We start from the raw sequence: 12,597 nt of genomic DNA on the forward strand, positions 1-12,597 counted from the left end.
CCTATTCTAACTCATTTAATTCTCACCATTAGGTGAAGAAAAGAAACAAAGAAAGTGGTCGCTTAGTCGTGTCCGACTCTTTGCAACCCCATGGACTGTAGCCTACCAGGCTCCTCCGTCCATGGGATCTTCCAGGCAAGAGTAACTGCAGTGGGTTGCCATTGCCTTAGGTACTATTATTTGTCCTCATTTTACTGATTAGAAGAAACTGAGAAAGAAAATTTAAAAATTCTGCCCAGGACCACAGAACAGTGAAGCTGGAATTTTAACTCAGCAATTTTAGCTTCAGTATTAATATTCCTTACCACTGCATGATATTACCTCAATGAATGACAGAGGATGAGATGGTTGGATGGCATCACTGACTCGATGGACACGAGTCTGAGTAAGCTCCAGGAGTTGATGATGGACAGGGAAGCCTGGCATGCTATAGTCCAATGGGATTGCAAAGAGTCAGACATGACTGAGTGACTGAACTGAACTGAACTGAACTGAACATAGTCACTTATGATTTAAAACTCTTCAATTACTTCCAAATTGTCACTTCAACTTGACCACAGACTCTGTAATGTTGCGTGGAATATTCTTCCTTTTGACCCTGTGTTTAAATACTTCTCACCTTTTATGTGTTTTCTTAACCATTATTTCTTCAGGGAATCCTCCTTTCAAATTCCTCTGCACCATGCAGCTCTCCATTAATATATTTTATCACAGATGAAATTTTACATTTTTTTGTGATTATTTGGCTAATTTGTGTCTCACCCACTATAGTATAAACCATGCCCACTATTACAGTCCCTGTGTGCACACACTAGTTCCTGTGTACTAGTCTAGTCTAGTATATTTATGGCACTCAATATATATTTTATGAGATAAAAAAGACAGGAAGGAAGGAAACATGGGATGGATCAAATTTCTTAGAGTTGAAAAAGTCTAAAAGGAACATTGTACAACTTTTCTTTCAGATCAGAAGTTCTTTTCATATCCTTTCTCCCATTTTTTAAATAGAAGTATAGTTGACTTTACAACACTGTATGAGTTTCAGGTAGACAGCATAGTGATTCGGTATTTTTGCACATTATATTCCATTATAGATTATTACAAGATAGTGGGTATAATTCCCTGTGCTGTATCTCTTGAATCATCTATTTGAACAATTTCAAATGGGTAACACTACCTCAGGAAAAGCTGCTTCCATCCCTGGATGACTCTGATCAAATATTAGAAAGTTCTTCCTTAGCTAGTGGTGAAATACAGCACCTTATAAATTTCACTCATGTGTTCTACTTTTCATTTTGGAGCTTCCTGGAAAATATGTTATCCTCTTTTTCACGTGGCAGATTTTCAAATATTTAAAGTTATTATGTTTCTCTCAACAAATTCTTTTTCCCCAGCCTAATGAGATCTGATTTCCTGTATTTTTATGACATAATTTATATGACATAATTTTCTTTATGTGCTTTGAAGCCTTCTAAAATTATTCTTTCTTAATGTCTTGCCTTCAGCCAGCATTAAAAACTGTTCAATGTATGTTCATTGTTTTTTCCTCCCACCCCTAAATAAACTTTGGTATGAAAATACAGGGGCAATACTGCACCTTATATTTTCTTTTTGGGAATTTACATAACAACATAACATATTGAGTTTCTGAGAAACCTTGGATTAAAATTACACATTGAACTTTCATTAAAGTAGTGGTTCACAAATGTATATGATCCTTTTTCTAAGGAAATATATCATATTTATAGGATTTTTCAGAATAATGTCTGGAAAATTATATATAAATAAATGTATTAATCTGTATGGGATACTTATTATTAATAACATGTATTTAACATAGTCAGAAATATAGGAAAACTATACTTTGTTACTTAACAAAATTTTGTTTTGTTTTTTGACACATGAGAAACAGGTATTTCTAGTGATCAGAATATAATATTTTTCTTATGTTCATTGAATAAAAAAGGAAAATGGGAAATATATATTTTAATATATTCATGCTAGAAAAGTGGAAATAATTGTTATCATAAGACTTTTTATTAAAAATATATTCTTTATAAAACTTGTGAATAAGCCTCCTAAAATAAATATTTTACTTCTGTTTTGTTATAAAGCATTCATTATTTTTATTTAAAAAATCCAAAGAAACACTGGCAAATATAAGAACTGAAGGATTTGCAATTAAGTGGATTTCAAGTGTTAAAACACTAAAATTCTCTCAGAAATGCGTTAAAATAAATGTAGGACTTTAACTGCAAGAGTACGCTATACTATACCTAAGCACAGCAGGTATAAGAAATAATAATGAACTAAAAATTCCTATTGCTTTGTTATTTAGTATTAAATAGCTAAAATTTTCTTGCTATAAAGTATTCGATGCATTTCATAACAATTCTTGAGCTAAATGTCAAAATGATACTTACAAAAGCTACTTAACAATATGAATCTATTTCTTTATAATTATGATAAAGAAATATCTCATTTTTTTCTTTTTCTCTAGAAATTTCTACCTCTTGTTAGATTGTTGTGTTGTCATGCTTATAGTATCTGCATAAGCAATTTTGAACATTTGCAAATAAATACATCGTTTTTATTCATAACAATGTATTTGCATTAATTGGCATTAGTAAGCTGTGAGAGAGACAAAAAGGAACTATCTTTGAGTTGATAAACTATCATGACTCTGTGTCCTGTTTTATTAAAGAAAAGCAGGCTGTGCTATATATGGGGGAAAGCAACTTTGATTAGAAAAAATAAGTTGTAAAAATAAAAATAGTGGCCATATAAGCAATTAGAAAAGTGAATTTTATCTTACACCTATGAATGGTAACCAAATTTCATGTCAGAAATCTGAACTCATTAAATGAATTTTAGATTCTTGAAGACACATTTAAATAATGACAGCCTGAAGGAGCCTGAAGCAGGTCATTAAATCCATAGGGATTGGTGGTTTGATTTCATTTCCATCCAGACGGAGGTAGCGAAGATGAGGTCCATAACTGAAGGAATCTTCCACAGGCAGTGTGGTAGGAGTTGAAGGACATATTACAGAAACATTCACATCTATGGAGACAAAAATAGTATGAATGAATGAACCAGAATCCAAGAGACTAAGGATGGGAAGACCAACATGCTATTAAACAGTCCTATGGAAGGCATAGTGGCTTGGTCTATGAAGGTGGCAGAGAGACATTCTTTTTGTCTAAGTTGGAAGTTATGGACAGAAAAAAATGTGCAATGTACATATACTAATGTCAGTCCATATTTTGCTATACTTAATACACAACACTAGAAAAGACATATAGTTAAGAACTGTGATGGAAACAAAGGAATATATGATGTATCACTTGTCTTCTTCCTTTGACAGGCCAGAAAAGGTGTGATTAGATTACTGTAGAGAGAGAAAGGTAGTATTGGGGCATCAAAGGTAGAAACAGTGGTTCAGAGCTGGTACTAAATTAATGGGTAGGTACATGGGCAGATGGATGAATAGATGGAAGTTAAGGCAGAGAGTCAGTGTATTATTAGAAAAAGTGCTTGAAAGCTACCTTTAAAATGCAAACACAAACTAATCATGCATGATGACGTTTTTTCTTTTAAAGTACAATTAAAATAACTTTGTATACATGATACTTGCCGAAAACAACCTTGAATCTCCATATTTAAGTGTATTTAATTGGGAAAAAACATTTGCCAAGAATTGAATTACAAAAATTCAAGCCAGGAAATATCCTGTCAGCCTTTTCACATTGTTAGGATGTGAGAAATCGTGCACCTGCCTTGGATCAGAGCCCTTGGCAGCAGTGTCTATACTGAGATTTAGGAGCATTTAGCAGAGAAAGGTGTGTTAAACCAGCAAAATTCTGATGGGTGTGCTTAATAACTGATCTCAAATGAATCCTTATACTCCCTTTATCCCATTTTGCAATTGTGTTGAGCAAGAGATCTTCCCTTAGAAGATAAGACCCACCTAACTTTGGCAATGACCTTCCTTTTGTGTCCTGTGGGTGCACACTGACTCCTGTTGTATTGAAGGGTTTTATGCTTACTGCAGAGGTGCTTTGCTCTGATTGTATACCATTTTGTAAATGTAACTTGCTAAAAGTAATGACTTGCATTTTATAGCAGATTTGTGTTCCTCAAGGTATTTTTCTTCACATACATTATCACCTTATCGTGATGCAACCTTTACTGGGCAACATTCCCTACCCGGGTATTGCTTAAATAGTGACTCAGGTGGGTAAGGTCATGTGCATCAGGTATTTCATTAAGTACGTAGCTGAGTCCCACCCTTTTCCAACTGCACAGGGTCACTTTCCTACTGGGGAGATTATATCCTTTCTGATATGTTATCTCTTATCTTTATTACCCTTATTACCCATAACCCATGCATGTCTGAATAACTAGAATGTAAAAAACAAGTGTTCTAAATGTAATTATATTTTCATGAAATAATTGTAATGTTTCTGAGAGAGTACCAAGAAGCAACTTGTTTGAATAGGTAACATTATTGCCACATTTAAAGTCCCTACGGTATTCAGAAGAAATAAACATTTCTATCATTTTGGATAAACGTTTGCTGTCCTATAAACTCTTCATATAAAAGTTATGTCTCTGGGAAACCAATTTATTAACAACTAGAGTAGATTATGTGGTAAGAGAACTAAGTACTTTAGCAGTCACTATAACGCAGTGTGATATAATCATGAGCCAAGAACTCTTGCCAGGGAAATTCTTCTTTTCCATTTATTTTCTTGGAATATAGAAATGACTGTGCTTGATATCTACATTAAGAAATGAGTAAATCAATTTCTCTATGTTGACTTTGCAGCTGTGAAAATGATTTTTACCTCTGTTGCTAGAAATTTGTCTTAAGTCTTGTACTCTAGAGATGGAAGAAAACGTCCTATGATTATGCTGTTGGACTGAGAAAGATCACCGAAGGGAAACCTTGGATCCAGGCCCTGTCTATTATACTTACCCTTTGTCCTTGGCAAAATACCCTCAACTAGTTGAGCCTCAGTTTTTCTATCTTCAGAAATTCATAATAGCACACAGATTCCTTGAAGGGTTCATTTGTGCTTCTCAAAGTGTGGACCAGCAGTATCCGTACTACCTGAGAACTAAATCCTTAGACCCCACTCCAGACTTACTGGGTCAGAAAGACAGAGGCTGGAACCCAGAAGTCTTTTATAAGCCTTCCAGGTGATTCTGATGCACATTAAGGTGGAAGGCAGGAAAACAGAAAGACATGAGAAAACTTCGATGAAAAAAAGCACTCAGAGTAGAAGAACAGAGTCCTTCGCTCCTTCGGGTAACCTTGTACAGCTATGTAATTACCTTGCATGGGGGCCCAACCATGTGTTGGATTTTACTACCTCACTCCTGAACACTCTCATGCGCATAGACCCAGTTCAGGGGAATCCCCAATTCACAAACAGGGATCTATGTGGAATCCCTTTATAAATTGACTTCCTACCTCAAATGTCTATGGGACTTTTGTTGTCAGGTAAGGAATGCACCTGTAGAAGCATAGAACTTTTGTCAGGAAAAATTACATTTATTTAGGTTGATATTGGGCTTTCCAGGTGGGTCACATGATAAAGAATCCACCTGCAGTGCAGGAGACCAGGGTTCAGTCCCTGGGTCAGGAAGATACCCTAGGGAGGGGCATGGCAACCCACTCCAGTATTCTTTCCTGGAGAGTTCCATAGACAGAGGAGTCTGGTGGGCTACAGTCCATGGGGTCACAAAGAGTAGACATGACTGAGCAACTAACACACACACACACACACACACACACACGCATGCACATACACAGGTTAATATTGGCTGCTGTACTATTTGGTTCAGTACAACAGATTCAGCTATTAAGATATTTTCCTGTTGCATCTTTTGCTTTAACTACAAGATTAAACAATGTGTCTCATCACCATGGCAAAAAAAAATCACTGCTGTGGCAGCATCCTGCTCATAAGTTCCTGGATTTTATGCTCAAGTGTGCTGTTAGGAAATATATATATATATGTGTGTGTGTGTGTGTGTGTGTGTGTGTGTGTGTGTGTATGTATATATATCAAATAACTAAAGAATACACAGTGCAAAAATGGTCTGTTCTTACAAGTGTGATATTTATGTCATTATTTGCTTAAATAAAAGTTTAGTGAGTGATAAGCAGGCAGCACAACCTTCTGACAATTATCTGTGTTACTTTCCTACAAACCATCCAACTGATTCTCACTTTAAGAATGTATTTTATAAAGTTGTTCAGAAGCCCCCCCTCAAGATTATCTTCGGTAAGGGCCTGTTCGAGGATGGAGCATTCCTGGATACTTAACAGGCTGATAGCATAGCCTGTAGCTGGACCAAGACATTGTCCACTTCTACACCAGAGTCAGCCTGGTCTCAGGCATAATTGTGAAGATGCCAAGTTTGCCTTTAATGTCTCCAGCTTCTTCCCTTCACGGCATCTCCACCTCCAAGGCACACTGCACTCATCTCTCTCGTATCAAAGCTATTTTCAGGAAAGGAGTGGGTATTCTACCTTGTTGATTGCCATTAGACCTAAGGAATTGCCACCTTCCAGGGACATTTGTTTTGTTTTCAATTGAGCAAAACCTTAAGGTACAATATTGGTTCCCAATGCATGGTCCCTGAAACAGTAATCTCAGCATCTCTAGGATACCTGCTAGCTATGAAAAGTCTCAGGTCTCACCAGACCTACTAAATCAGAAACTCTGGAATGAGGCCACCCATCTACATACTCCAAAGTTGGAGAAACCCACTGATCTAAAGCAGAAACTTTAATTAGGGTGATTGTAGGCCTCAGCTCTCTGTAGTCTTTAAGGCTGGGGTCCCTTCTTGATACCTCCTAAATCATGTTTCTTCTCTTACTATCCATGAGACTGTTTGTGCCTGGTACACTTTCTTCAGTAAGTCTGTCCACTGAGGCAGGAATATCAGAATCTACTCAGAGTAAAAGAAGATAGAGACATTTAGTTTATCCAACAGGTAATATACCTCTGTAGATTACTAAAATCAACTTTTCAATCTAAGATTTTAACCTCTTGGATCATTGACACTGTGAATAGACAAAACTTGAAAATAATGCTTTAAAAAAATTTAAAAGTACAAGAGTTGGAATAAAACACCAACATTATTGAAACAACAACCACCACAAAAGAAGATATAGAGTAAACTTAATGAGTATCTTAGTCAACGACACACCCTGATGGTTACTTACTTCTAATTTTGTTGTGATCGAGATGAAGGTGCTGCAGATGAGCACTGATTTTGGGGACCTTTGTGAGTTGATTGTGAGACAGTTGAAGATCTAGAATTGATGATACATTAAAACCACTAGAAGGAAGGCCAGCATCAGATAATTTGTTGTGGTTGAGTCTCAGGAAGGCCACTTTAGGAATCACATTAAAATAATTTTCTGGTATTCCTTCAATGGAATTGTTGTCTAAAAACAGCTGCATTGTATTGGCTGGTAATCTTGGCGGCATATTCCTCAGGGCATTCTTAGCCATGTTTAGCTGCATGAGGTTCTTGAGTCCCTTAAAGGTGTCTCTCTGAAAGGCATTGTCTAGTAGCTTATTGTGCTGCAGGTCAAGAAGGGTCAGGTTCTCCAGATTGCTGAAAGTCCCTTGAGGAATTCTGGACACCTTGTTTCTAGCTAATTGTAATTGTTCTAAGCTTCTTGGCAATGGAGAAGGTACCTCCTCTAGCTCATTATCTTCCAGAAACAAGAAAAGCAGCTTCTTCAGTTGGCTCAGGGCTCCCTTTTCAATTCCATAGTTGGTTATTTTGTTCTTGTTTAGGTTTATCCATCTCAGCTGGGTGGCATTCTCGAATGGCTTCTCAGGAATGGTTTCTATCAGGTTGTTTTCAAGATAAAGGTACCAGATCCTTGATGGTATAGCAGGGATTTCTTTGAGACCTCGGTTTTCACAGTACAAAGCAGTAGGGAAACTGGGGGGACAGAAACATTCCCTGGGGCAATCGAAATCATGCATTGTCCAGTCCTCTGGATCACTTGCCTCATAAACCTGTCTCACACTTCGAGTCCACACCGTATCTGTTACGAACAACACCCAGAGGATGAAGCAGATTGTGGATGCCATTATAGTATCTAGAGTAAGGGATACAATAATTAGAGGTTTATAGAGTTTGATCTTTTGATAACTGCATGCACCAAAATGATAGGTAAACACAGCTTCTTTGGTGAGTGGGGAGGGAGGGAGGTAAAGAGTTGACAGCTTTTGATGCATAGTTATCAATCATTACCCATCTATTTAGTGAGCACTATCTGCAAAGCATTTTCGAAAAGTGAAACTGACTCACCAACTTGTAACTTTCCAGTTTTAACACAATCACGATGAAAACCGCGTAAGAAAACGCAAATTTTAGGAACTCTAAGTGCTTTTCCATTTCAAGCTATTTAATACAAGGAACTTAACTGAAACCCAGAGTTGAACACACAAGTACAAAAAAGTGACCTTTTAATAACTCAAATTTAGAGTCTACATTGTTCCTAAGAAGTAGGCATATGCTTTTACTTTTGCTCCTAAATGAGCAGAACATCTGGATGAGATTTCCCAGGCTCTTTGGCCCTTGAACCAAAGAAATAGCGAGATCAAAGAACATTTTAGCAGTTTTTTTTCGTGAAGGAAGGTTTTAGGATTTGAAGAAAAGTATGTGATGAATCTCTTGCTCTGTTGCCCAACTTCTCAGGTAAGTTTTATTTTGGGGGTTTAGGAAAATATTTCTAATATTTTAATACAAGATCAAGCTGTTTAGCCAAGAAATTTGGATTATGAAACTCTCTCTAGACAGATATAGATTTAGACAGACACAGATATAATCACACTTACATAAGTGGCATTACTATGGTCAGTAAGAAAGAAAACAAAAGAACATGCTTAGGGTACAGGTGATCTCCATAGTTTCAGTATGGCTGCTAACAAGCATAGGTTAACACTTACTGATATGTGAGACATTTAAAAGACAGAAATCCTCCCAGCTGAGTATCAGCAAGGCTATGGGAACAAAGAACTATCCTAATGTGAAAAATATGTGTGTGTGTGTGTGTGTGTGTGTGTGTGTGTGTGTGTGTGTATCTATATAACAGTAACATTCATTCTGACCAAGGTACGTTTAGTTCAAATGCTTAGTAATGAAGACCAAATAAATTTTATTGATTCCTTAGGAAAAGATAAAATGAGCACCATTTAGAAATGCTGATCTTTTGATTTTGCCACTAAATCGAGGCAAGAGGAGAACTGCTTCCTCGAGCTGTCAAATTTCTTGTGATTGCGGAATGCTCCTCTGGTTATCCTCCAGACACATTAAAACATTATTTTTTTCAGAATAGGGATTTGCTTTAGTTATTGATGCTGTAACCCTGCCTCAGATGAATCATAACTTTGAATTCTTAACTTTAAGAGTTACGAAAATTGTAAAAAAAAAAATTTACCTTGCTGTCCAGGAATGTATCGCTGAGTCCTGTGTCTGGAGCTGAAGTTTGCTAAAATCAGTTAAGGAAAAAAAAAAAAAAAGAAAACTTTGACTAAGGGAATTTGTTTTTATTTTATGCTGTCAAGCCTCCTCTGAGGAAAAAATACAATCTCCTCTGACCGGTCACCATGAACACCTTTGATCTATTGTTTCCACTTTGACAGAGCCTCAGAACACTGCTTACCTCAGTTCTTGGATCTTCTTCTTCCCTTTCTATTGGTCACTGCTCATTCATAGTAATGGATTGACCCAGGCTCCACGGTTGTGTTTTTATAAATCCTCCCTAATATATATGCATCCATGGCTCCAGCTTTAACCCCTCCAACAACCACAGCACTTCAGTACCTACGCAGCCCAGCACAGAAAATTCTGACTTTAATCTCAAGAACCCATAACAAAAATTCAGTGCCATTTTCAAACTCTGAGTTCATAATCCCAAAGATATGCAGTGATCTGGAGTAACAGCAAGAAACTAAAAGCAGTTTTAATTTCAAGTACAACAAAAAGGAGATTTAAAAGCATTTTTCTCTTTTTAATTGGATACAAAGAAATAAGGGCCAATGTCCTCTTTATATGGAAATCTTTTACTCATTTTTTCTTGTATAAAACAGTTGCTGAAATTCTATTTAGATATATTGATTTTGATAAGGGAAGGAGAGATAGAAAATATATTTGAGAAATTAAAAAATGAAATCTGGAAAGCTCTCCCTGATGTTGGCACTAAATATACTGTTATGCTTTGTTTTACAGAAATAATTCTTCTGTCTCTATTTCATATTGGGAGCTTTATTCCAAATAACTATTAAAATTAGATTTTCTTTTCTCTTTATAACAGATGCTTTGCATCTAGGGCATTATAGGACCTTATGTTGCACTCTTTTGTTTCTTTAGCACATAAGTTTAGGATAATGTTTCTTCTAGTTTTTGCATTTGAGGAAAAAAAAAATGCCTCTTAAGGAAAGACAAAATGTTTTGAAAATCTCATTTTCAGATGTTATCCTATTGATTGATTATAATCATTGTGTTTTCTAAATCTATCTCATTCTGGGAAAAGAAATATGTGCAGATATGACTCATTTGACACTAGTCACTCAAGTATTATCAGAGAGGGAACACAGTGAAGAGCAGAGAGCACTGGACTCACAAAACTTTTTCTGAACCACTTACTTCCTTTCTCTTAAACACAGTCTTGTCAGCTACAACACAGGGCTGGACCCCCTCACAAGTTTGTTGTAAAGGATAGGAAACATTAGCCTTTTTGTAGCATAAACTTTACACTCTCAAATGGAAAATACCCTTCAATTTAAGGGCTTTTATAGCCCAAGATCTAAATCAGACATGATCTCTTGGTAGCCCAACAGGCACATTTATATCTTAAGGGAAAAAATTAAGGGTTATTTGCTTTTCTCACAGGGCTTCCCTTGTGGCTCAGCTGATAAAGAATCCACCTGCAGTGCGGGATACCTGGATGCTATCCCTGGGTTGGGAAGATCCCCTGGAGTGGGGAAAGGCTACCCACTCCCATATTCTGGCCTGGAGAATTCCATGGACTGTATAGTCTTTGGGTTCACAAAGAGTCCGACACAACTTTTTCTCACAACAGTGATCTCCTCTCTTTACTGTGTTTTTCCTTTCTTCTTTCTTCTTTTTGTAAACCCTCATGACATAAACAACAGATAGTCTCTAAACTGCATGACCCCCTTCAGCTACTCTCTTATTTAATTTTCTTTTTTAGCCAACCTTATTTCAGTCACTTCTTAATTCTATCACAAAAATGTTGCTACATGTCCATTGTAGGAAAATTAGAGTCGTACATTGGCTGCCTCTAATCTCCATTTCTAGTCACCATCCCATCCACAATTCGGCCACCAAAACAGAGTTTCTAACCCCTCCTTTTCCCTCACATTGCTCTGACGAAAAAAAAAAAAAAAAGAACAGCAATGATCTTCGTATTTACTAATCTACTGACATCTTTTAGTTTTAGCCTACTTGACTTGTGACTTCTAGCAATGCCGACCCACCCTTTAATGAAATGTTTCTCTCCAAATTACTCCTCTTCTTTCCTTGGGACTTCTCTTTATCTGTATTCTGAAGCTCTGTGTTTCCTGTATCATTTTTTTAAAAAAAGGTATTTCTAGCATTTAAAGCTTTTTAGAGTCTAAGATCTCAAAAATTTTAAACAATTCCAAAGTTTTAAACATTCCCTCCGTTATGATGACTCCTGAGGCTCCTTCTTCACTCCAGCCTCTGGAAGAAAACCTGAACTCCAGTGTGTGTATCCATGCACTATTTAGACATCTGTTGCAGGTCTCACAGCCCTGTATCTTTTACTGCTCTTGTCACTTTATACTTTTGAGTGACACTATCAGCTTATTCAGTCTCCTAAACTAGAAATCTGGAAATCATTCTCAACTCTTCCTTCTTATTTTGTGAGCATGTGATAACATTTGAAGGACCCTGGGAGACGTGATATAAATAAAAAGGATCATCAGCAATGCTTGCCGATGCTTGGTATCATTGTTTCCAGACCAAAACATAGGGTGTTTGCCACCATTAGTGTGATCTCTGTCTGCCTATGTCTTGGTTTTTCCCATAACAATTCAATCTACCTTTCTTGGATCGCTGATTCTTGGAGGATGATTTTAACTCTTCATTAGAACTACTTATGTGGAAGTTCAGTAAATTAAATGAAAATAATGGTAAGAATATCTAAATCAAGCTACTTGATACAAGAATTAATGAAAGACTCTGCTGAGTCATACCTCATTCTAGTAGGAGGAGAAAAGAAGCCTAGTGTTTAATGATGAGGCTTTGGTATTGTCTTTCTAATGAGAGACTCAGTTCAGTTCAGTCGCTCAGTCATCTTCAACTCTTGCGACCCCATGCACTGCAGCACACAAGGCTTCCCTGTCCAACACCAACTCTCGGTTTACTCATGTCCACCGAGTCGGTGATGCCATCCAACCATCTCATCCTCTGTTGTCCCCTTCTCCTCCTGCCTTCAATCTTTCCCAGCATCAGGTCTTTTCCAATGAGTCGATTCTTCGCATCAGGTGGCCAAAATATTGAAGTTTC

General features: G+C 36.9%; 1 protein-coding gene across 2 annotated transcripts; it reads right to left on the bottom strand.

The window, feature by feature from the left end:
- Positions 1-2,693: 2,693 nt before the first annotated feature.
- On the bottom strand, positions 2,694-9,773 carry KERA (keratocan). 2 transcript variants are annotated; one of them, XM_019960341.2, is made up of 4 exons: positions 9,707-9,773; positions 9,482-9,532; positions 7,244-8,137; positions 2,694-3,063 (listed from the first exon to the last, which is right to left on the bottom strand). In XM_019960341.2, exons 3-4 carry the CDS (start codon positions 8,127-8,129, stop codon positions 2,891-2,893), a joined length of 1,059 nt encoding a protein of 352 aa, XP_019815900.2. In that variant the 5' UTR covers positions 8,130-8,137; positions 9,482-9,532; positions 9,707-9,773; the 3' UTR covers positions 2,694-2,890. The 2 variants fall into 2 exon arrangements, with proteins under 2 accessions (XP_019815900.2, XP_019815899.2); XM_019960340.2 differs by lacking the exon at positions 9,707-9,773 and having other exon boundaries at positions 9,482-9,679.
- Positions 9,774-12,597: the final 2,824 nt, after the last annotated feature.

Source organism: Bos indicus, chromosome 5 (assembly GCF_029378745.1).
Source record: "Bos indicus isolate NIAB-ARS_2022 breed Sahiwal x Tharparkar chromosome 5, NIAB-ARS_B.indTharparkar_mat_pri_1.0, whole genome shotgun sequence".
Lineage (NCBI taxonomy): Eukaryota > Metazoa > Chordata > Mammalia > Artiodactyla > Bovidae > Bos > Bos indicus.